The sequence below is a fragment of the Falco punctatus genome (assembly GCF_963210335.1).
Source record: "Falco punctatus genome assembly, chromosome: 12".
Lineage (NCBI taxonomy): Eukaryota > Metazoa > Chordata > Aves > Falconiformes > Falconidae > Falco > Falco punctatus.
The window spans coordinates 14,876,921-14,902,593 of record NC_137592.1 but is presented as its reverse complement, the minus strand read 5'-3'; the positions used below and the strand labels follow the sequence as shown (position 1 = coordinate 14,902,593).

Sequence of the window (25,673 nt, the reverse complement as noted above, 5' to 3'; positions counted from 1 at the left end):
AAGGTCCCCCCTGAGCCGCCCCCTCTCCAGGCCAACCCTCCCAGGTCCCTCAGCCACCCCCCGTGAGCCTGGTGCTCCAGCCCCGTCCCCAGCCCCTGCCCGGCTCTGGACACGCTCCAGCCCCTCAGCATCCCCCCTGCAGTGAGGGGCCCAAACCCAGCCCAGGGTGCGAGGTGCGGCCTCACCAGGGCCGAGCACGGGGACGGTCACTGGCCCTGCTGGCCACACAGTCTGTGACACCAGCCCGGAGCTGGTGGCTCCCTCGGCCCCCTGGGCACACAGCTGGCTCATGCCCAGTCGGCTCTGACCAGCCCCCCAGGCCCTTTCCCACCTTCCCACCGGGCAGTTCCCAGCCCCTTGCCCCAGCCTGCAGCGCTGCCCAAGTGCGTGCAGCTGTGGAAGTCACTGAAGTAACGCAGCCAGAATTCTGCACTGCAGAAGTGCTTTCCTCTCAATTATCAAAAGTGTATTTAATTTCCGGAGTATTAAATCCCGTTTTTCATGCTGAGTTTCTAAAATATTATACTTGTCTTTCAGACCGGAGATAGTTGTTCATATAAAAGTCACTGGGTAACTGAAGGATGCCAAACGCTGCTCGAAGTCTTTCAGCCAGCGCTCGATGGCAGAGGCAGCAGCCCACACCCGCCCGCACCAGGAGCGCAGCGGGGGGTGTGTGTGTAAGGGGCGCTGAAGGTGCAAGACCAGGTTTCCAGAGCACCCCAGGACACCGCCAGTGGGAAGGATTTACAGAAGCAGCCCCGTTCCATGGGAGCCGGGCAGGGTACCCAGGCTCAGAGGTGCGCAGGGTACCCCCGGGTGCCAGCGGCACGCTCCGTCACCGCCGCGCGGGGCACCCACGGCTTCATTCCGCGCCCAGCTAAGTGACGCCCCGGCCGGGGACGCTGCTCCCTGGGGACGCCTATGGGAGCGAACAGGCAGCGCTGACCCCGATCGGGGACATCCCCCGGCTCCGCGGACGGCCCTGCCAGGCGGCTGCCCGGCTGCGGGCGGAGCGGAACGCAGCACCGCCCTCCCGCAGGCGCCGCTGCCACCTCCTCCTCCTCCTCTTCCTCCTCCTCTCCCGACATGGCGGCCCCGGCGGAGCTCAGCGGCCTTACCGACGAGGCGGCCTACGGCGCCTGCTCGGAGCCGGATGCCAGCACGAAGGTGGGGTGGATGGGGGGGGCGCGGGCGCCCCGGGTGCCCCTTTCCCCCGCTTTTTGCCGGGCGGACGCGCGGTGGACGGGAGGCGGCACGGGGCCGGGAAGGGTCCCGGCGTGCGGGGGGAGCGAAAGGGGGGGCCGGGGGCTGCCCTGCGGGGGCTGCCCTGTCGCTCGGGGAGCGCCGCGCCGCCTGGTGCGGGGTCGTGAGCCCCCGCGGGGCAGGAGCGGAGGAGGCCGAGCACCCGCGCTGCTGTGCCGCGGGCAACCGGGGGCTCCTCGACAGGCCTGCCAGGGGCGCCAAAAAATATGAAAAATTCCCCAAAACATCCCAAAGATATATATATATATATATTTAAAATTAGGAGAACCTTGTCATTACGTTTCAGTTGTTCTATGTCTGTCTTTTTAATTTTTTTATTTATTTTTAGCACACCTGTCAAGGCTGCCCTGCCATTAACTGTTAGCCACTTAGATGTTCCTTAGCCTTTGGTATATAAAATTATCCAGTGGCTTGAGGAAAACAGCCTTACAGAGTTGTAGGCTGATTTTGCTGCCTAGGTATCATGGAGCTTGATAGAAGTTCAATGCCTTTGCAATGGAAAAATAAAAATAATGAGTTCAGGAGTTTAGCTTTATTCAAATTCTGTGCGGTGAAGCCCAATATGAAACATTCACGTGCCTGGTGTGCTTGCGTGCGGAGTGGTTCATATGCAGCACAGCTCTGTATAAGAATGACTGATACCCTTTTTTTGATACCACTGATAATATAGATCTAATGATTCCAGTGGTGGTTTTGTTTATTTGTTTTAAATATTATGTTACAAGGACATATTTATTTAACACAAACCTGTATGTGTAGGAACAGGACAAAAGGTTTTATTTACACTTAATGCAGTACTCAATTTGTTGCTTCTAAACCTGCTAGGTTTAGATTTGTAATTAACTGGCATCTTCATTTATACCCATAACTAAATTCCGGTTGATGTAAAAATCCTAAATCTTTTTTCCCCACAGGATTTTTTGTTGCAGCAGACAATGTTAAGAGTGAAGGATCCTAAGAAGTCACTGGATTTTTATACAAGAGTTCTTGGAATGACGTGAGTAGAAGTTGTATGCCACAATGTTAGCTTTTTCCTACTATTCTTCTGAAAATAAAAGGGTTTTGTTATTTTGATGTAATTATACTAATTGGTGTAACTACACAAACAGTGCTGGCCCATGAGCTGATGCCCAGCTGGACAGTCTGGCAGTCTTTGCGACCTCCCACAGCACAGTTAATGCCTAAGCTGCAAATGAACTAATACTGGCCTTGACTAGAAATTCCTTTTTTTCTTAAATACGTCATTAATTATCAGTGTACAACTTGCTTACTTCCTGTTCACTGAGCCTGCAGCTAACGGGTAACTTCTATGACAGTGCTTATACTCAGGAATCATTACCATAAGCCTTGAAATTAAGTTTTTTACTAGGTCTTGGAGGTGGCTTATGACCACCTCCGGTCATAGGAGACCAAGGCAATGGGAGCTGGAGACAAGGTCCAAACTCAGTCTCTTGTAGGAGGCAGATGCCCTGCAGTAGCCCAATACATTTATGCTAAGGCTCTTTGCATGTTCTTGACATGTGAAATTAATTGTTTCAAAACAAAATTCCAGCATATTTTTAACATATTGAAATGAGTACAGACTAAAGTAAAATAAACTACTTCCACTTTAGTGAAGATGTGGGTGTAAGAAAAAACCCCCATAAATCTAGTAAGCCAAAAAGAAATTAACTTTGCATGCCTACTTGTTCTGGTTAAACGTCCTACATAAAAATGTATACCTCAAGTATTTTTTAGTTGCTTAAAGTGTCACACCTGAAATGATTTTATTATTATACTAGTTATCAAAATTGTAAAAATATTTCATCTAAAAGTATGTTTGTTTTTAAACCTGCTGTGTTCTTAAACTTTGTCAGCAAGCTCCCCGTAATGAATAAGTTTCAAAGTAAATCTTTTTATTCCTTAGTGATATTTTAAAGCGGATAGGCATAAAGATCTTCCTGAGGAAATACAGACAGGTAACAGAAAGGCAGCCTTAAGACATTAGCCTTTGTACTGGCTTTGCTATTCCGTTACTGATAGTTTGGCTTGTAAGTAGCTGATTCTTCTCATTTGTGTAAGTTTGTAGTGTGTTCTGGAGTGTTTCTATTTGATAGTTCAAAACGTAGCTACTTTAAGATGTGGGTTACAGGCAGAAAGGCAAAACATCAGTGATAATTGTCTCATGGGGGAGGCATCTTGGTTTATTTGCAAGCTACCTGATGACCTTTATAAGTTACTATTGCAAAATAATTGTTGCCATTTAGCCTGCTTCAAAAATTTGACTTTCCTACTATGAAGTTCTCGCTCTATTTCCTGGCGTATGAAGACAAAAATGATATCCCGAAAGATAAAACTGAGAGAACAGCTTGGACATTCTCTAGAAAAGCTACACTTGAACTGACACAGTAAGTATTAATATAATGAGAGATGACATTTAGCTAACAGCGATTAAACAGAAGTGGATGAGTGTAAAACCTGTTGGATTGAATAAAAAATGTAATCATTACTGTGGAAACATCTTCGCTGTCATATAGCCTTAAAATACTTGGCAAGCTTAATCTTTGTCTTTTCAGAGCTCTTTCAAAGTGCTAGGAGAACAGTGGTACGTAAATATGAAATATGAAATATGAAAAATGAAAAAATGCTATATTTTGTGTGTGCATGCTGTCTGGGTAGGGAAGTCACAGAATTTAGGAAAACGCAGTGTGGTTAGAGCTTTCTTTGGATCCCCAGAGCATCCTCATAACAGATAACTATTGCTTTTGGAATCTAATCAAAAGAGGTATTAAGTCAAAACATACCCTTCCCATAAACAGGACAATTTGGTTAATGCTACTAATGATTGTAATTGCAGGAAAAATCTCCCAAATACCACGATGTCATGCTTAGCTTCAGGACCTACTACCCTCACTGTTTGTTCCCTAGTGATGGGTAGATAAACCGACTCATGCAGCACAGCCTGCTCTCTAGTCTGAATGAGACAGGAGCATTTCTGACTGATTCAGAGGTAGAACCTGAATACTAGTGAAGGGCTGTGAACATGACTGGATTAGCTCCGAGACTATCACTAGGGCCTGTGACTAAGGAAAATCTTGATAGTTTAATGAATACAGCCAACAGCTGAAATTCTCTGGTTTCTTAAGAGAAATCCTCCTAAGGAAACTGAACATTTAGGATTTGTTAATTTCAATGCTTTTCTTCAATATGTTATAATTGCTTCTTACAGCAACTGGGGCACTGAAAATGATGAAAATCAGTCTTATCACAATGGCAATTCAGATCCCCGAGGATTCGGTAGGTCTTTAGTTTTGTATTTGTAGTTTTTAAGCTTTGGTTTATTGCGATTACATTTTTTCTCTCATGCATTGGGGAAAATGGAGTTTCAGCTGTTTTTTAGAAAGCATCTATATAAATTCTGTGCAAAGGTTATTGGGTAAGTATATGCTGTCGTTTTTTTGGTTTTTTTTTTATGAGAACCAGCAGAGAAAATATTTGAAGCCTGTATGGATGAAAAGACTTCTTCAGTAGGTTGCTTTGAAGAAAACATACTAGTACTAGGAAAGAAGGGAACTTGTATCTCATCCTTTATCGCTTCCAGCATGTATGCTTTGAAAGACAGTGAAAATAGGTAAACAAATGTGTTTCAGAGTAATGAGGCACAGTTATAAAGCATCTAATCCTTTGGCAAGCAAACACATGCTAATATTAACTACTGAATGAAGAATAATTGCTCTTGTGTATCTGATTATCACGGTGTTTAGACTGATTTGCATTTGGATTTCTATTTTATAATCCACTGATTACCCATTTTAAGCTAGAAGAATTTTGTTTGTAGCACTGAGGATAGTATTTATGTGACTCGATTTGATATTTTGAATGCTTGAAAGGTCACTGGCTTGTGAAGTAAGTTTCATATTCAGTCTAGCCACTTGACATTTAAAGCTTCTGAATTGATTTGTAAGCTCAGGCCTGGCATAGTGCTAGTGTTAGTCTCTACAAGTGCAGCGTTAATGATAAACTCCTTGTACTGTTGAACTGAGCAAATGCAACAAAATTCTTTTACGTGGGCATGCTTGAAGAAAGGAGATACAGATAAAACAGTTTGATTGAAAATCTCATTTTCTCCTATTGAAAATCTAATCTTCTCCTCTTAACTGGATGAGATAACTTTGAAGTTCCTGTTTTAAAAGGCATTATCAAAAAGCCAACTTTCTGAAGGAGTATAATGTTAATACCTGAAATGCTGTTTTTTTTCTGGAAGCAATGTTTTTCTTGTATACCGTTATATCTTATGTGGACTACAGCATGTAAACTTTTTGCACAACGTGAAATGCTGAGCAAACTTTTTCCTGTAACGCCCAGCAATACTTACAGTGTACTTCACTCTTTTTACCTTGTTGCACAGGGCACATTGGAATTGCTGTCCCTGACGTCAATAAAGCTTGTAAGAGGTTTGAAGAATTAGGAGTGAAATTTGTGAAGAAACCAGATGATGGTAAGTCTTGATCAGAAATGCAAGTCAATTGTTTTCCTTGTTTTTAATATATTCTATATAGTAGATCTTCTGGGAAGCTGGGTAATACATTTCTAGTAGTTGTCACTGCTTAGAAGGTGCTAGAACCAATTATCCCTATGCCTTCTTACACAGTGGGCAAAACTGGCAATAGATCCATCTTGATAACAATACTTAATCAATCCAGTTACATGTCTTCTATATGTAGTCTGACCTTCAGTAAAATTCACGTGCTCTGTTATCATAGTTCACTGTGTATGCTACTGTATGGAGTTAGCGCAGAATTTACTTTGACGTGGATCAAATTCACACGTCGCATCTGTTTGGTGCTTTTCGTATGAAAATAAGATATTTCAGAAGACATAATTACTCCCACCCATTAAAACTGAGTAATTCTTAACTTTTCTAGCTACTCTCATTTAAATCTACCTAATGCCACCTACTAGCTGTTACCATTTTAACTGGTTTGTCAGCTTTGGTAGAAATAGCCTCACTAGTCTGTATCATATTTGACTTGTATAACTTTAGGTAAAAAACGTATAATGCGTAACTTGTATATCTAGAGGTACATAAACAAAGAAAGGCTGTGTCAAAGTAGCCTAAAATGCAGAAATCAGTGGTGAGGAGTCCTTCAGCTGGATTCTTTTTCATGAAGAGACCTCATGAGTTTTATGACTGATGCGTTCCAAAATGGACATCTAACACTCGGTAGCATGCACAAATCTGTGATACTTCTTCCTTCAGGCTATAGAAACTAGACTGTTGCCTGTACTAACGGTGGGGGATTTTTTAGTTTGGAAGTAACATTAGTACATGAAGCTTCAGTTTACATGTATTGGAACTGATCTGCTAGATTCCTCGTTAGAAGAATAAGAACAAGTTAACTGAAAAGAGACAAGTGATTTTCTTCTTACTCACTGTGTTCTCAGCTGAAGCAAATGTAAAATTGTAGCTGAGAATTTAACTTGAACACAGATTTCTTAATTTAAGAAATTAACTTTTTCTAGCATTTTAGAGTTTCTGAACCCTTTTTAATTTGTTCAACACCTGTTGAACCCTGAGAGAGTTGAAGTGAGAGATCCTGACTTTCTGTATCACTGCACACTCTTAAGTATGTAGGAGGGGAAGCTTAGACTGTAAATGGAATACATCACAGGAAAGAACTCTGGAAGCGGTCAAGGGCCAGGGAGACAAAAAGCTGTTTTTTAACATTAAGAAATAAAATTGATGCAGTAAATGCCAAGGAGGGAGGAAGTTTTGGACTTCACATTTGGTTTTTGTGGAGCAGGCTGAGATACCTAATGTTAATTGTTTTTCTTACATTACTGGATCGAACATCTACTGTTCTCTCAGAAGTTTTTGCAGCTAGAATATATTGAGAGTTAGGTTGGTTCTGTTACAGTAATTAGCTTAATAAAGCAAGTATAATTAAAAGTGTGTGGTTAACACTTTAAGATAACAGGTTAAGCTCTGCTATCCTGATCTACTGTTGAAGACAACTTTTGGGAACCCTGTTTTAATGAGTAATATTTTTTCCAACAGTAATATTTAAAACAGTGCTGCCCTGCATTTCTGTGTTCTGTGAAGTGATGTAAATGTGTACTGTGAACCACACTGTGGGGGGAAACAGACAAAACGTAGGAACATAAAACTTAAGTGTGGACGCAGGAACGATGGGGTATGAATAGGGCAGGGGAACAAAGGATTTTGTACTGGCAAAGCCAGTTTAGGAGAATATGTCAAAGCATCATGGAGCACAAAAATATTTTTCTGAATTTAGAGGATGAACACTTTAGAGGGGCATATGCAGAAAATGTCAACCAACAGGACGTAGAATTTCAGAGTGGCTTTAAACTATAGCTTTTTTTAGAGAAGGATTGACAGTATAGCATACAAAGGTCTAGTGCTGGTTAAAACTTGATCTGGTTGTTTTCAGATTTAGCTGTCTAAATTTGAACTAATTCTCATGCAAAAGGAAAAGGAAAAAAAAAATCCAAGTACTCCTATTTGATGTTAACAACTAGTCATGTAGTCTTAACTTCATTTTTTTTTCTTTTTTTTTTCCTAATAGGTAAAATGAAAGGACTTGCCTTTGTTCAGGATCCGGATGGCTACTGGATTGAAATTTTGAATCCTAAACACATGGTGACTCTCACTTAGTTCTAATGAAGTATATTGTATAAGAGATACACACTCTCAGTCCCCTGGAGAAAATTTGTAACAGTGTGAAACTCTCATGTAACGGAGAGGATTCAGTCATGTTCACACTCTCCTCTAAAGCTATCTCCTGGGACCTCACTGTACTTAAATTCCTTTTTTCTTGCCCTATGATGCCACTGCAATTAGTTTCCAATTAGGAATACTCAACCATTTTTTTGGAAGAGCGCTTACACAGATTCTCCTCTTGAACACTGATTATGTTAATATTTCAATAAACACTATCACAACATATGTGACCAGAAATTCACTGGATTTCACGCTGTTTAGATGTAAACTAACAAGAAAAATTCCTGTATTACTACTGATGAGCTTCAACAGGGAGGGGAAAAAAAAGCCCTTCAGAATATTCTTTTTTTTTTTTTTTAATAAGTCAAAAGATGCTGAAGGCTTCATGCGTTGTTTGTATACTAGAAAATAAAATGTCAGGCTCACTTTGACTTGAGTAGTAGAATGTTTATGAAAGTCCTAATCTACTTAGTATTATACCAGGCAAAACTCTTTTAAGGGGCAGCCTTAAACAGCCTTGCCTGGAACAAGAAACTTTGTGGAGGCAATAAATCATCCAGCAGAAAGAATTCAGTCTTTCAGCTTCTGGCTGCGGATTGAGAGCCAGGATAAGAAGTCTCATAGTTGCTAACTTGCAATGATCCTTCTCATGTCTTCCAATAATAATTTCTGCTTCAATGAATGTCTGGAGCTATATTTAACTAAAATGCTCTGTACATTTTGCATTAGGAAATGAATCAGAGTCTTTTAAACAACAGTTTCCTACTAGCAGATGTTTTGATCTATCTTCTCAAAATAAGTGATGGTTACTGAAATGGTACCTCTAGACAGCAGGAAAACGTAACATGTATGTATGTTACACAGAGTATTTCACTTTACACTGTTCTCCGTTAGACAGTGGTAAACCATTACAAGTTTTGAAATCCTGTTGGTCGTTCCAAGAAAGAAAAAACCCTCTGTCCCATCTTACTTTGGATTGTGTAGCACTTAGCTCCTGCTAAGTCTTCGTTTATATGACCTGAATAGTGTAACGACAGTTTACTTCCAAATAAAGCATTGGTGAAAACTACAAAATAATTCTAAAGCAGTATGACTTGTTGCTTTGCTAGTTGTTGAATCCTAGATAACTGAAAGGCCATTGGTTTTGGTTTGTGGGTTCTTTTTTGAGAAGAAATCTGGGGATAAGAGTATGAATTGGGAGTACAGTAGTGAAGATAACTGTGTGACTTGATCAGCAGTATGTTTTAGTAACTTAACGATAATGTGCAGGGTTAATAATAACTGTCAACGATAATGTGCGGAGTTAATAACTTCCTGGCCTATAGGTTAAAACAGAAATGTAGAAAATACTGCATTTGATTTCTACTATGCTAATGTAGATTTTAATTACTTAAATGCCAAGTGTTGCTGTCCTGTCACCTTATCTGAAAAATCCTTAATTCTGCCTGCCTCATTTTAACAAGATATTTTATATAGACTCATTAATTTTACAGTTCCACATGAAAAAATATTTCATAAAATTTAATCCAAGATAATTTTGTTTACTCTTGGAAATGAGTAAAATAGATTATATGCTTCATCTGAGCCTTAGGTGTTAGAAAAAGGAATGAAAACTATTGCTCTGCTTAATACCACCTACGGAGGTGCAAGCAATCATAAATTCATTGGAAGGTAGACATAGTAACTCAAAAGATAATCTTTTTTCAGTTTCCTGTTTGTTAGTGAAGCAACTCCGATATTTCAAATTGTCATTTGTATGATATTTTCTGGCTGGTCTCTACAGTATCTACAGATACTGTGTTTTAGGTGGTGCCTTGTCAGTGTTATTCATATAGAATAGATTCTTTCCCTTCTTGAATATTTTCCAGGTTGCCTTTTTTCTACAACAAACAAACACTGTTGGTTCATGGCTCCAGTCTCTATTTCTACTCTCCTATACTTCCAGAATTAATACCTAGCCTGTTCCTTGTCTTGTGCCTTGTGTGGTTGATCAGTTTCCCGTATGTTAGGTCATTTTTATCAGGGCCATATAGTTACCACTGTGTGGAGTGAGATCTGAGTTAAGTGAGCTGTCTTAATAGCAGCCACCACATGATCTCACAGTCCTCTTCCTCCCAGATGTGGGGCTTTTGACATTGCACCCCCTGCCCCAAGCAGGCTAATTCAGCTTAATAAAGTAGCAAAGATTTTTCTTGAGTGCTGTTGGTTTTATGCCAAGTTTATTAAGCAGAAATAAGGAGCCAGTTCAAGGCTCCTTAATTTCCTGAATGAGTAAAGCTGTTCGTTTTAGCAGAAGGGTTGGCTCAGCTGACTCATGAAACCTCACCCTACTTTTAAAAAAAGGTACACAATATTGCAGAATACCTCACAGCAGCAATTAAGAGAAGTTCTAATTTGAAGACCACTGTAGCATAACTTTAGTACGTTATCTTCTGAAATTGGTAGGATGAGAATAGGGCCAAGAAGCACGAGAGCTACACTCATGAGAGAACAGTCAGTTGATTCCAGCTTACGTAGGTTTTGATGGCTAATCTGTGTTTTCCATATACATCCCTTCTGCTGCTGGTGTTCTGAAGTAGGAACTTAAAATCAAGTAAAACTCATCTGAAGCACAAGTGCTAACTACACTTACAATTCAGAATCTCTCATTAGATTGTGTGAGTATAAAAATCAGTTAGACTAAGTGACATTGTCTAAAACTCTTTCTGTCAATACAGAGGTATCATCTAAAGCTTTATGACCAAACCATTGGCAAGGAAAATCTCAACATTTTACAAGCATGTAACTTCATGTTTTATCAACATGCGGTGTTTCATTCAGACTTCGCTATGCTTCAAAGTACAGGTGTGACTGGAAAAGCTATTGACCCAATTGTATGGAATCCAGTAATTAAAACCGGGATAGTTCATAAATCAGATGAGTAAGTCAAAGGGTGTGCATGGTTAGTTCACTGGGTAAGTACATGAGGAGCAGCAGGCTATTGCTGAAGGTTCTCTGCTTAGTACTCAAATCAAAGTTACTCTAAGCAAGTTTGCTAAGCTTGGAATAGCTCTTGGGTTTTTTTTAGATGCTTGACAAAAATGTACACAATGTGATGGATGCTGGGCTAATAAACAGGGAACTAGTAAAAACCCACTGGGATCGACAAACTAGTTACATTATTATCGTTAAATGGGCAAGGTATGATTTTCTTACAAAATTACTGCTGCTTGCCATACTGAGAACTAATCAAAACCAGTATTCTCAGTTATGAAATCCAAGAACAGGCTACTACAGAAAAACTTAGTGATTCTTGTAGCCTGCAAAAATGTTAAAGATTTTAGATGTACAAATTGGTGAAAAATTATTTTAAATTCTCACCTATTTTGGACAACGCAGTTTTTACTTCTTTCGAGGCAACATTTAATTTCTGCTAACTAAAGCATGGAATTAAATAGCACGTAGCGCTTTGCCACTCAGAGGGCCTAACTGTAGATTCATGCAGCACAGCAGAAATTAATGGTCACGCAGAGACGAGCCCGTGCTCCCCTCGCAGAGGCCTCATCCCGCTTGGCGAGGGCCCGGGAAGCGGCCCGTTACACTTGGACAACGGGAACGCGTATTGTGCACGCAGCCCAGGAACAGCGGGTGGGAGCAACGGGGCAGGTGAAACATCAGCTGCCGTTTGGCGAGGGCCAGGCAGGTAACCGTCCCCGCCGCCTGGGCCGGTGCCCGGTCCCTGGCAAACGCGGGCACTGCTGCCGGGGCGACTGCCGCCTGCGAGCGGGAGGGCGCAGCCGTGAAGGGCCGGCGCAGCGCCCCCGGTTCCCCTCCTCGCGGAGCGCGCGCAGGGCGGCTCGCCCCTCACTGCCGCCGAGGCGGTGCCGGCGGGCAGCCCGGCCTCCCGACCGCCCCGGCACTGCGGCTCCCCCAGCGAAGGCGCCCGCGGCCCCGCCCAAGCGCTGGCGCCCGGCCCGCGGGAGCCGCTGTGCCACCGGCCGCCCCCGCTCTGTAGGCGGAAGCGGAAGGCGGGCGCCGCGCGGGCGGAACAACGGAAGCCGAAGCGAGCCGCCGGACCCGCTCCGCGCCCTTGCCGCGGGTGCTGGCCGACGTCAGCACGCAGGAGGACGGCCGCGGTTGCTAAGTGGCGTCAGCGCGCTGGTTGACGTAGAGACAGCGGCGGGGCAGAGGGTGGAGGCCTCGTCGTCGGTGGGGCCGGTGAGTCCCGGGGGAGGGCGGCGGTCGGGCGCGGCTCAGCGTCCCCGCATCCCCGTCCCCCCTGCCGAGCGGGATCGCGATGAGTGGGCGGCGGCTCCTAGGCCTCCCCCGCGGCGGGCCCCAGCCCCTCGGCGGCCGGCCGGTGTGCTGCCGCCGGGGGCTCCCACCGGCAGGGCCACCCGGGAGCGGGCCGAGGCGGCGCCGACCGCCGGGAGGCAGCGGGGCGCATGAGGCGATGAGGGGCGGCCACCCGAAGCGGCTTTCGGCGAGGCGGGGGCAGCCCGCGGGCGGGGTCGTCTCCCGGCGGGGGGTGGGGGGCGGCCCCGGTTTCCCCGGGCGCGACCTTGGGCGGTCGCTGTCGCTCGGCCGCGCTCTGCCCCGGCGCTGTGAGGCGCCTCGCGCCTGCCGTCCCCGCCGCTTGGCCAGACCCTGTCGGGGCTTTTTCTGAACGTTTTCCTATATTAGTTCAGTATTTTGACGCCTCGATAGCACGTACGGTATTTTCACAGGTTCTTCTACGCTCTTGCTACTTAAGTAGTTAAGTTACGCCCTGCCGTGATTCATTGGAATTACTTTCGACTTAGAAGAAGCTGTCATATTATCAGACCTAAAAAAAATAAATAATGTGATGTTAGTTTGTAATCTTGCTTGCCCAGCGATGCTCTTTGCTCGCGTTGTTTTTAAAGCACAGCACAGAGAACTCTGACAAAGCCCCGTGCTGGGATCACTTAATTTTCTATGTGTTTTAAGATTTAACTTGAGCCTGCTAACAATGAAGCTGTATTTCACACATCTTCTGTTATGAATCTGTAAGTCAGGTGCTTGAAGTATACTGTTCTGTTGGGATCTGTTCACTCAAAAAAAAAAAAACAAACCAAAAAAAAAAACAACCCAACAAAAACACCAACCCACAAGAGTTTCCATAAATGGCTTTTGCATATATTTTAGTAGTACAAGCCAACTTGATAACATACATTATTTGTAGGAACAAATATTTACATATCACATGTTATTCTCTCACACCAGGAGATCTTTGTTGTCACATACCTGTTTTCAGTTTGCTGGATTAAGATGTGGTTGCTTTCCAGTTTATGAGACTACCTAAAAATGCTTTTTTTCTTCCTTCTCTTCCCTTGTTCCCCTGAACATATACTTTAAAGAGATTAGAGTGTTGTTTGTGAGAGAATTCATAGATCAAGGTATCATCTGTTTAGCAAATTAAATAAAGTTTATTTTTCCTGCTGGAGGGTATAATGGAAAGAATAACAATAATTTATACTTGCTGAGAGAGACTCATGTTGGTTATGTATTTAAACAAATAAAGCCTCTATATTTCTGTATTTCCTCACCCTACAGTTTTGTTTTGTTTTCCTGTTTGCAAAATTAAAGGCTTGCACAGGAGAAAGACCTGCAGCTGCCTTAAGTACTGTGAAAAGAACAACCACCAAAATCAAACAAACCCCCCAAAACCTTTAGCTAGGCAAGAACACTCAGAGAATACTGGATGTGTAGGAAATAAAATGCGTATGATACAGTTTGTATAGACCTGGTTTAGTTAGAACACCCATGTAGGAGAATGGTATTCTCAGGGACGTTAATATCAAGAATGTCAGGATGAAATTTTTGTGGCTTACAATGAAAAAATGAATGGCAATATGTTACCAACTATTTTGATGGTTAAAAAAATGAAGGGTCAAAATTAAATGGTGATGCCTTTAAAGAAAAAATTCTAATGCTATGTTCTAACGTTGTTAGAAGTTTTCCCATAGAATGGAGGGTTTTTTTAAGAATTTATTTCCACAAAAATTTTAACTGAGAAATACACATCTCTCTCACTTTTGCCATAGGCTACGTGCCCCGGTTTCTAATGGTATATATTTCATGTGTTGTTTCAGGAAATGGTACAGTTGTTGCTGTGCAGCTGGATGTTGTTGAATAGCGTTTCTATGAGCTTGCTGTTCAATCTATCTGTTGTTCAGAATGGCGAAGAACCCTAATTTTCAGGAAGCTGGTCATCTGCCTACCAGCTACATCCACTGTAGATCTTCAGACAGCTTTAGTGGTGAGTGGACCAGCACGTTTTCTTGAGACTTTAACTTAAAGGTTTAATTGTATGCAGTTTTAACCAGGTTGCATCAAGTGCATTAATGCCTATTTTATAGGTGTGTTAATAAAAAATCTAAATTTAGTGTGTTGTTCCTTGTACCTAGCTAAACTTACTCCTCCTCTTCTATCAGAGGAATATGTCTCTGAGAAGAATGTAAAATGTTAGCGCTAGAACATTTAAGTAATGGGAATGTTTGTGCAGATGAGCAGTGCAGGACTTCCCATGTGCTTTAAGTCAAAACAGTTGGTACTAAATCGTTGTTTAAACTGCTGTGATTCAATGGTGTGTTTATTTACCATTAGGGGACTTAACATCTGCTTTCCTTTTAACATTAGGGATGAAACTTACAAGTTCTGTGAATTTCATTTACTTGGCCTTTCATTCTGTATGTTTACACTTGTACTGCATTGATTTTGTTATTATTATTATTGGATACTAAGTATCAGAATAAGTGTTGTTATTTTCTTTTGTTACAATTTTCATTCTGTTACATTGTTACAAAATTCCTAGTCAGTTTCATTACAGTTATTTAGAAATACAAATAAGCTGCTTCTGTAGGCAGGGTTCCAACAGGCTGAAAGTGTTTATTTGGGTTATACTCAGTGTATGTTGAAATATTTACTAAAAATACCCATTTCCTGAGAAGTTATCTTGTTGTACCAGAATTATGAAAATGAAGTATTTTTGTATAAAAAGATGTGTATATCCGTTAAAAAACCAAACCATATGACTTGAAACAATTTCATGTTTATACAGTAGCCTTACTGTCATACCATCTTCTGGGAGTCTACTGTTAACAGAAAATGTAATTAAAGTAATATTTATCTGGAATTTATTTAAAGCCCAGAAAAACATTTTATGAAGTAGTGAATTACAAAAAATTGAAATACTACTCAAATCCCTTCCAGTCAACTGAGAACCAGTTGCTATTTCTAAATAAAATAGTGGTGTAGGAGAATTATATTTAAGAAAATTTCCTTTGTGTAATTCTGACAAAATCTGTATTATCTTGCCAGCTGCAACTAGATGATGTAAGGAATGGAATGTTTCAAGGGTATGAAATTATTTGCTCAGTGTTCTTAATCCAGGCTTATTTCATAAAATTTAAAATTCTATAAATAGTCTGTTCACTTGCCTTTATTTCTAAAGTATCAATAGTGTTACCAATTATGTAGACAGTTTTCACTTATTTTATATATATAAAAAATCAAAATAATTCATGAAAAATGTCTTAAATTCCTTTTTCTCTGCCTGGTATAACAACAATTCCTCCATGTTTCATTGAAACAGCACTGCTTTTCAGAGAGGACATTTTAGTCATAGCCCAAATGAGGGAGGGAAGTGACTGAGTACTGGTCTTTATTGCAGCTTTGGTATGAGAGTTGTTTAGCAGAGATGTCATTGGGGTTTTGCTGGTGTTTCTGCATTTTTTAGATCATGTTTTCAATGCTGTGACATGTTACAGACTACTTACTAAAAAGAAATATAGTAAGCTGAAAACTGAAGGGGGAGGGGGTGTTGTTTTTCTAGCCATGACACACATTGTATAATACTGCATATTGCCTTATGTAATAAATACAAGGCCACATTTTTCATGAGCTCTCTGTTGAAGATGGCCACCAAGAAGCCTGTCTTCTGATAGAGTCTTGGACAGAAGTGATTTGTAGGCTTTCAGACTTAACAGATGCCTTTTGAGATTATGGCAGCTTTGATGGTGCCTCAGACTCTGAGAATACTGTTTTGTTTTGTTTATTTCTGTGGCAAGAACAAAGCTGCAGCAGCTGACTCCTGAAACAGCTAATTAGCTCTGAATACCTCCTGGAAATAGGTTATGGTGCTGGCAAAAGGCTTGTAAATGGCTTGGCCTTTTTTTCTGAAGTTAAGTATCCTTTGCTAGGAAGAGTGAACATCTGTATTCTCTGAAAAGGTGATGCTGTTTAATGACACAAGATGCCAGAGGGATCTTCAGGAAGGGTTTTGCCAAGCTCCTGGCAGCAGCCATCTTTTTTTTAATCATAAATAATGCTTTGAGTTGCAACTAGAAAAATGCATGTTTAGCTATACGGGGAAGTTGTGAGCACATAGCAACCTGCCACAACTGCAGTATATTACTTTTTACTTCCTCAAACAAGTAATATGCCAATCACTTCAAAGCCTGACTGAATTTGTACCATTAGCGAATCCAGTCTGGGGAGATCTGAAGTCACGCATTGTTTGATTCTGTATTTTAAAGGGACTGCTCTCACTGGGCTGCTTTATAAGGAAAATCCACAGTACAGATGAAACTTGCATTGGGAATGCATAGTAATAAATAAATGAGTTTGAGCCCTTCTTCAATATAGTAGTGTTACTCACAGGAAACGTATAAGGCATGTACATAGTTTCATAAAGTTCCAGTTTCCAACAGTGCGTGTCATTCAAGCTTTTGAAAGTCTCCTCAGCCCGAGGTTTTTAGCCATCTTTTGAGGCCTGTATTCCCTGTGACTAGTGCGTTCTTGTTTGAAACTGACAATTTAGAATAGTACATTGTACTAGCAATTTGGAGAGCATTAAAGATCAAAACAGATCTGTTTTGCAGCTTACACACAGGGATTTCTAAATTTCTAATTTCACCGCTTGCTGTAGATCAGGGTCCTGATGTTCATAAGAACTGGCACCATCAGCTTATTAGCAAGTGTCCACACTTCAGACTTTGCCCTCTTCTATTCACTGATCCTTGTTTAGGGAGAGGTTTATGTACCTTGGAGAGGGAAGTGTCATTTTGATTTTATTTATTTAACCTGAAATGGAAACAATTTTCCCTTTAACTTTTCACCCTATTGGCATGTGCCAACAGCCACAGGTACTGGAAGCAAACTTCGTGTGCAGCTGGTGGCATTCCCTTATCTTTGCCACTTTTAGAGTCTGTTTTTATGCAGACAATACCTGCTCTTATTTTTTAAAGGTAAGAGTGGATGAAGGAAACAAAGAAGAAGGATGTAGGATTTTAAAATTAAAATGTGCTTGTACTTGTACATGTGTGAAGTATCATACATCAACTTCCCTAATAAATCAAAATGGGAACTAGCAGAAGAGAGATGGTACAGAGTTGCTTGATAATGTGCATGTAACTTGCACGTAGTTGGGTTGCCTGACTATTGTGAATGAAGATCAACAACAGCAGTTACAGATGTGTAAGATACAGAAGTCTTGGAGGAGTACTGGGGCTTGAGATTTGCAGCTGAATAACAAATACATCCTTTTGTTTGCTCTTTTGGTGTAATAAAAGGTTTTATATTTTGAGGGCATTTAAAATTTACTATTGTCTATAAACTTTAAAATAATAATGTTGTGATAAATACCTGAACTCTTCAGTGCAGAGTTGTCTTAGCTAATTGTAAATTAACCAGTGCAAATAGAAGAAACGGTCTGTTATTATGAAAAACCATAAAATTTATTTTACTTTCATGTCAGGGTAAGAATAGTGGCTGCACAGTATTCTGTCTCCTTGGTTAGGCTGTCTGCTGTATCTCAGCCAGTAATGCTGGTTCCATGCTGTAATGGCTACATACCAGGGGCACGCAGCTTCTGGTTCAAGTAGCAGAAACAACCTGAGGAAAGCTGGGGGCTTGTTCCCTTTTCTGCTGTGATCTGTATTATCAAGTTAGTATGCTGTATTTTTCTCAAATCTTATTTTCTTATTTCTATCTACCTATTTCTATCGTTAAACTAAAGTAATATGTTTTAAAGTTCTTTGGGACTGTTTCTCCAGTATCTTGATTTTGGATTAAGTATTTCCAGGTGTTAGAAAAGTGCAAATAATACCTAACCCCTTGTGCGTGTGTGTTCTTTTCTTTTTTGGGGTAGAAATTACTGGAAACAGATGTGTATTTTCTTATAATACTTTAAAAATATAGCTTAAAAATGCATTCGGATCATGAATATTTCACTTGAAAGATTAACGTGTTAGCTGTGTGCAGGGTATGGCCTCATCATTTTCCTGCTTCTCATGCTACACCATCTTTCTTCAGTTTGTGCCTGTTTTGAAAAGTGGCTAGTCATTGGGGCACAGAAGGTGTCTCTGAAAATATGAATGATTATTATCTAAAACAGCCAGCCTCTTTTTAGTTAAAAGTAAAACCAAAGTGTAACAATAGAAGCTGATTTAAGACCTAAATTCTCCTGTGGATACTTTTGCCACTGAGACTACAGAAAGCCTCTGTTGCTGAAATAAACCAAAACCAACAAAACTAAAATCTCTAGTGAATTAAGAAGCGACACAGTAATTCCATAGGAGATATGACTAATGCATTAATCTGTTGTATGTTAGTGGACAGCCTTCTACTTTTATGACTGAGAGGGTTTAGGGGCCTTATTTTCTTATCTATATGAGGGACCAAGAAGGTGTCGAGAAAACTGAGGGGAAAGGATAAGAAAATTGCATTGTACATTGTAAAGCTTTGCTCTCTGACAGACTTTGTCTGTTATTTATTAAAATTTGTCCTGATTGTTTATTTTCTCCCGTTTCTGGAAAATTGATTGAATTCTGCAAGAACATTTTTCACTCATCACTGATTTTGGTAGAGACTTGGGAGTTAAGACTATGTTTAATTGGTCTAATTATTTTTCTTTATAATTTATGTACATTTTAATTCAGATAAAATTGCTTTATAAAGGTAACTAATTAAAATAATCTAATTTTTAATTCCTTTTGTTGAAATCTTTTTATTTTAAATAAATGGATTGACAGAACAAGGTGATAGAATTCTCTGCAATATTTTGTCGGCTAGAATTGTTGATAGAAGCTGCATCAAATCTTGTTATAAATGAACTTCAATAGAAAACCTCTTGATTTAATTTTTCTTGTAATATATGGTAACTTACACTAGTTGCTTTTTTGGTAATTGCAGCTTGATCTTTGCTATTTTTTAATATTTTTGCCCTCTGTAATACTGGTTGTTTTCTCTTTCCTTCTAGGCTACCAGTATCACCATCCCTCCAAGATGAGTAACAGCCATCCGCTTCGTCCTTACACAGCTGTGGGTGAGATTGACCACGTTCACATTCTGTCAGAGCATATTGGCGCTCTGATGAATGGGGAAGAATATAGTGACGTTACCTTTATTGTGGAGAAGAAACGTTTTCCAGCACACAGAGTGATCCTGGCTGCTAGGTGCCATTATTTCAGGTGAAGTATGGCTTTTTGTTGGGCTGGCAGGAAATTTTCATGCAGATAAGATAAACATTGTTTCTCTATGAACTTTTCAGGGTGTAATCATCTGTCCATTGAGTGTGACCTTTTCTGTGTGAATGTTTCCCAGCACTTCAAATCATTGTGTCCAAATACAAAAAGATAAATACCATGTCATGATGTTACTCTTTTGACCTTCATTAAATTGGATTTTGAAGGTAGTTTCGCAAATTTAAGAGAAAGATAACTTCAGAACAGGAAAGTTCTGCTGTAAAACTGGTTTGATTTCTCAGAGTATGGATGTTGTGCTTCTATGGATTATACTCAATTAGAAAATTTGATTTTGATGCGTTGGAATTGAGTGTTTAAAGAGGTCTGGCTGATGCAAGTTAGAATATATATCTTAAACCTAGGAATAATACTAATCCAACTTTTTTAAGAGATGGGCATTTTTCACTCTAGATGGAATTAATAAACTTCCTGCTAATCTTCCAGTTAATTTTGTCAGAGTGATAAGCTAATAACTAAACTGAAGTGTTAATGCAAATTGTGTTCAGACTGTCTATCATATTTAACAAATAATTGTGAGTACTTTGATTTTTTTTCCAGATTCAGGATTTCATCAGAGTTGCTATGTGCTGGGTTTACAGTAAGAAATAGAGGGTCAACAGGATCAAGAAATCCTGATATTTGTTAATCTGCCACTGCTGTTACAGTGGCAAACTATTTTTCACTTGCTTTCTGAAAGTTTTTAATTTTTTTCTTTCTTGCTGATTTCACTATATTAAAAAAAATAAGGTATGAGAATCATATCTCAGTTTATGCTTCACAAGCTATTGTTCAAAGTAGAGGTGGAGCAGTTGTGTAGAATAAAACCATGATGCATTAGAATATTATTCCTGTGCAGCTGCTTTCAGAGCAGAGCTGCACTTTAAATGGCAAGTAGAAGGGGTTTTCTTTTGTAGATTCTTAAACCATCTTCCCTTTTATTCCCCTGGCTGTAAATAGTAATTTATTCCTTTCTCTTTCTATTTTTTGCCTGTTTTTTATTAGGATATAAATTTCTCAAATTTTATCTTCCTTATAGAGCATTGTTGTATGGTGGAATGAGAGAATCTCAGCCTGAAGCAGAAATCCCTCTTCAGGACACCACTGCAGAAGCATTTACCATGCTGTTGAAATATATTTACACTGGTCGTGCTACACTACGAGATGAGAAAGAGGAGGTTCTCCTAGACTTCCTGAGCCTAGCACATAAATATGGGTTCCCAGAACTGGAGGATTCCACATCTGAGTATCTTTGCACAATACTTAATATTCAGAATGTCTGTATGACATTTGATGTTGCCAGTCTTTACTCCCTTCCCAAATTAACTTGTATGTGCTGTATGTTCATGGACAGAAATGCTCAAGAAGTGCTCTCCAGCCAAGGCTTCCTGTCACTTTCTAAGGTATATCTTTTGTTTGCATTTTTTCCCTGCAGGAATGTTAATTTTAATCTGTGTACATCTTCATGATGAAATCCTAATGGGGAAACCAAATACAAGTTTACATGCTAGTTAAGAGGTATCATGTTATACTGGTAAAACTGTGACAGTTAGAAATGTTCACAGTTCAAGCCAAGCTGAACTGCAGATCCTGGTGATCTGTGCTGAATGGTTTAGCATTTAATTTTGACCAGTCAGTATAGCTGAATAAAGCAAATCTGATGGAGTATTCTAAAAGGTGGGAGCAGGCAATCTAATATTAATTTGTCTTTTTTCATCTGTTCTTGAAATAATATAATTTGGCTTCTGAATGCTACCCAGGGGATATAAAGCAAAGATTTGAAGATAGTAGAAGATACTCTGTTCTGTTAATTTCTTGACAAGGGCTGCCTCAGTGACGGGTGATTTTCTACTGTGTAAGCTAAACCATTCTGGAGGTTGCTGTGATTTATATTGCTGATTGACATCATGTTCTGAAATTGCATAGTATATGTTGTTGCTGGGTGGTTTGTACTTTGTGTGTGTTGGTTTTGTTGTAGTGAAATGTGTAAATATTTGTGCCTGAGTCAAGCTATGCTACGACATGAAATTTTCCACTTATGCTGGAGTGGCCTTTGAGCTGGACATAATAGTGAAAGAGTGTTTTCAAGTGGTGTTCACATGAAGTAGGAGAGCATCTTGAATGAATGATGGGTTAATTATTATTTTTCTTAAAGTGTTTTCAGTTGAAAAGCTGTGATGGGTCAGTTCATTGAATAAGGCAACACTGCTGACTTACTAGTTGTGTAGGAAAAAAATGTTCTGTTTTTTTTTTTTTTTTCTTTACTGTGCTCTGTCAGATGCAGTTTGTTAAATCTGAGCTTTTGAGAGCATATTATCAATACAGAAATTAGCAAACATTATTCATTGGGAAGCATATAGCCAGTCCTGGTATATACGAGAGATCTATCCTTTTCTTGGGCAAACTTTAATTATTCTGCTAGCTAAGTGACAATCAAAGAGCTGTTCAAATCTTTTTGTTCTCATTTTGCAGTCAGTGGGTTTTCTGCATGAGTAAGAGCCACTGAAGTTTTTACCTGCTGATTCCAAATTGGTACCAAAAGAGAGAGAGAGAGAAAGAGTCAGGGGGTGGGAATCTCGGGTAGTAACAAATGGTTTAAAAAGGCGATTCCAAGCCTATTTTTCTTATCAGTGTTCTTATGCCAGCCTAGGTTTAAAGGAATGCTTTGAACTGTACTACCAAATCCCCAAATCACTACTTAAATTGTAAAGTAAATTCCAAAGTAAATTTGAAGTAGTAACTGGGATTAAATTTATTTGAATAGTTCTTCACATTTCAAGTCTGACTTATTTCTCCTAGTGGTTTTGCAATGTTACCTGTTATTTACATGATGAATTCTAGAATTCTTGCATAAGTAACTAAAGCTACAGTTAGTCGCTCCTTTGGAGATTATTTTTAATAAGTACAAGTTAAAATACCTGTTAATTTTTGCCTTATTTTAACTCCCCTTTTTTTAAAAAATATATTTAATTTTATTTCTCTTAATTTTCCTTTGTTGTTTTTTCCCCTGTTTTTTCTTTTCCAGGCTGCTCTTCTAAGTATTGTATTGAGGGACTCATTTGCAGCTCCTGAGAAGGACATTTTCCAGGCTTTGATGAATTGGTGTAAACATAACCCCAAGGAAAACCATGCTGAAATCATGCAAGCAGTGCGTTTGCCACTAATGAGTCTAACAGAGCTACTAAATGTTGTAAGACCTTCTGGATTGTTGTCACCTGATGCCATCCTAGATGCCATTAAGATCCGTTCTGAGAGTCGGGACATGGACCTCAACTACAGGGGCATGTTAAGTAAGCATCAAGTTTTATGTATGCTTGTTCGTTTGTTTTCTTATTTAATGATTTTAGTTGTCTGAAGGACATGGTTAATTTGTGCGTTGAAGTTTTATCTATTGTTACGTGTTTTAAAAGGTTTACTTAATGAAATATCTTACTATGTACTGTTCTTGATGTTTTATTCCTCAAATAATATTAGTCAACATACTTTGCTGCTTTGTATCTCAGATATTGTTCAAACGTGAATGTTGTAATAACTGTGTTTTCCTGGAGGAAGTACTATTTCAATAGAAAAACATTTGCAAAAACATTAAAAATAGAAATTCATTGGCTGTGGGATATATGATACTTAAATTGTTTTATGTTGATGTGACTTTTCTGCTTCATGGAGATTTTCATCTTTTCTCCACTACTTTTGATTTTTCTCTTCCTCTCTACATGCTTGCCCAAATAGTATAAACCAATCTTCCAAAGCCATACTAATGGAAGTCTAAAAAGTGAGAGAAGCCTTTTGTTTTACTTTTGTCTGTGCTTTCTGTTAGTTCAGCAAGAGTATCTAGCACTGAGCTTCAGAAAGATACTGTTAGTTTGCTGTCTAATGGGTGATTTTTAGAGAGTATTGGCCCCGCAGCAAAGAATAAAGTTGAATGTTTGTGGTTTAACCTTTTCTAAGAAGAAAATGAACTCTATCCCAGCCGAAACCAGTACTGTGTTCTTTGAGAGTGCACTGTAGTCAGTCAGGTGTGATAAGCCCTGAAAATAACTGCTTTCTTAGAACTGCATCTTCCCTTTGTTCTCTGTCTGAAGTTAGATACTGATATTTAAACATATGAGTTTAATATTAGGATATTGTTAAGAGTCTTGTCATGCAAGACATTCTGTTGACGGTGCAATAGATCAATTTGAAAAAGTTAAATGATATCTTCTGACTTTTTCTGCATATTCATGTCTCAATAATAATATGCTTTTAATCTCAAAGCTTCTAGCTTTGTCAAAATTGCAGCTTTTTAGAGAATCAAATCTCTGTGTTGTTTTAGTACTACTTCAGGCTCTTGGGACTTCTTGTGGAGACATTGACACCACTTGCAATTTCACAGTTGTGCATTTGATGGTTTTATGTAGTAGTACTACAATATAGTCAAAATTTTACCACTTCAGATTCTGTTCTTTAGATGTTAAACTTCACATCCTGTTAAAATTGATGCTTCTGTTGCCAACCTGCCAGAAGAGTTCAGGGGCAGCTTTTCATCATTTAACTTTCAGATCGTGTTTTCTAGTGTCTCTCCTCAAACAAGAATGTTAAAAATATCTTCTTAACAGGCTGGTTCATCAATGTATTGTTTTGTAGTTGGAGTTAGGGATCATTATCCCCAGTTATCTTGATGGAAGATCTGTTCCTAGGATGTAACAGGTTTATTACTGTAGAACTATGGCATAAAATCTTGCTTCACCATGTTGGTTCAGAGCCCAGGTAGCCAAAAGTTTTCTGTCAGGTTCATTTAGCTTTGCAGAGTACCAGAAGCTTGTATAGCTACCAAAATACCTTGCACATATACCACTTTGCACATTCATGATACATCCACATCTTGAACATTTTATGTGATTTTTAGTTTCTTTCCACTTAAAAAAAGCCCCCCAAAACCCCAACACCACAAACTCAAAAGAGACCAACAGCTGAAATTAGGGGGTGTGTGGAAGGAAAGAAAGGGGCAAAAAAATGATGGGAGGTATGATGAAAGCTTGGTCACAAGGAGAGACTAAATACACTAAAACTCTAAAACCAGGAGGGAAGTGATGGTTGGATAAGGAAGGTCTAATACAATTCTGTAAAGTCATGAAGGGGACCGGAAGTATAGATACTACATGGTAGTAAATTATCACTACTTATTATTACTGTAACAGACTTAGGGGGCATCAAATGAAATGGAAGAAGCAGAATTTCTAAAATGCCTCTCTTTGTAGGTTCATTTTATTTTGTTTTGGTTTTTTTTTCCCTTGAGCATGTGTTTGTGGCCAAGAAAGGATACTATCAATAAATCTTTGTTATGACCTAATACACTTGACGTTCAGAACATCAAATTTGCGATATGACAGAGTAAAAATTAAGTATTTTCTTTTCTTCTTAGTACCAGGGGAAAATATTGCAACAATGAAGTATGGAGCACAGGTTGTAAAAGGGGAGCTGAAGTCTGCTTTATTGGATGGGGATACTCAGAACTATGACTTGGATCATGGCTTCTCTCGACACCCGATCGATGATGACTGCCGTTCTGGAATTGAAATTAAACTAGGCCAGCCTTCAATAATCAACCACATACGAATACTCCTGTGGGACAGGGATAGTCGGTAGGTGCTAAGCTGATATAAAAAGGGAAGGTAATGTGTTTTGTACTGGTGAAATACATCAATGTGAAATATTAATTAAATATTTTCTGGAAGCAGCATGATACAGTGTTGGAGATGACAATGAAAGTTTTATTTGAAAACAACCTGTTTTTTAAATGCAGTTCTGGACACTTACGTACCAAAACATACTTTGTGATACTGAACTAACTTATGATATTTTAACTTATTTTCTGTGTCTTCATTAAATAATTTATATTACTAATGAAGGTTTACATGATATTGTTTTCTATTTGGCACTTAGTTTTAAACTGCTTTTATTTTAGTTTTAAAAACAATTTTCTAGTTCTTTTGCAGAAACAATAATTTTAAAATATTTATATTCCAGACGTTGAAGAAATGTTCATACAGATTTTTTCAATATATCAACATTGTTAAGAAATAACACACCGACAATAATTCAGAGTTAGTAAAATTTATTTAAAATGTGAATTACCAACTAACTACAGCAGTTCTTGAAGCCATTTCATGGTGAGACTGATGAAGTAT

General features: G+C 39.5%; 2 protein-coding genes across 2 annotated transcripts in view; both read left to right on the top strand.

Annotated features, from left to right (window-relative positions):
* The first annotated feature begins 1,006 nt into the window (after positions 1–1,006).
* On the top strand, positions 1,007–8,209 carry GLO1 (glyoxalase I). Its single transcript, XM_080407909.1, has 6 exons — positions 1,007–1,167; positions 2,178–2,260; positions 3,510–3,650; positions 4,472–4,539; positions 5,651–5,740; positions 7,830–8,209. The coding sequence occupies exons 1-6, from the start codon at positions 1,087–1,089 to the stop codon at positions 7,916–7,918; spliced, it is 552 nt and encodes a 183-aa protein (XP_080264035.1). The 5' UTR covers positions 1,007–1,086; the 3' UTR covers positions 7,919–8,209.
* A 1,806-nt stretch (positions 8,210–10,015) lies between these two features.
* BTBD9 (BTB domain containing 9) overlaps positions 10,016–25,673 on the top strand; it is a 127,833-nt gene continuing 112,175 nt past the window's right edge. The window contains exons 1-6 of the mRNA XM_080407902.1: positions 10,016–12,181; positions 14,077–14,243; positions 19,245–19,455; positions 20,546–20,909; positions 22,532–22,796; positions 24,908–25,127. Coding sequence (XP_080264028.1) covers positions 14,162–14,243; positions 19,245–19,455; positions 20,546–20,909; positions 22,532–22,796; positions 24,908–25,127 — 1,142 coding nt within the window. The 5' untranslated portion in view covers positions 10,016–12,181; positions 14,077–14,161. The remainder of the gene's footprint in view (positions 12,182–14,076; positions 14,244–19,244; positions 19,456–20,545; positions 20,910–22,531; positions 22,797–24,907; positions 25,128–25,673) is intronic.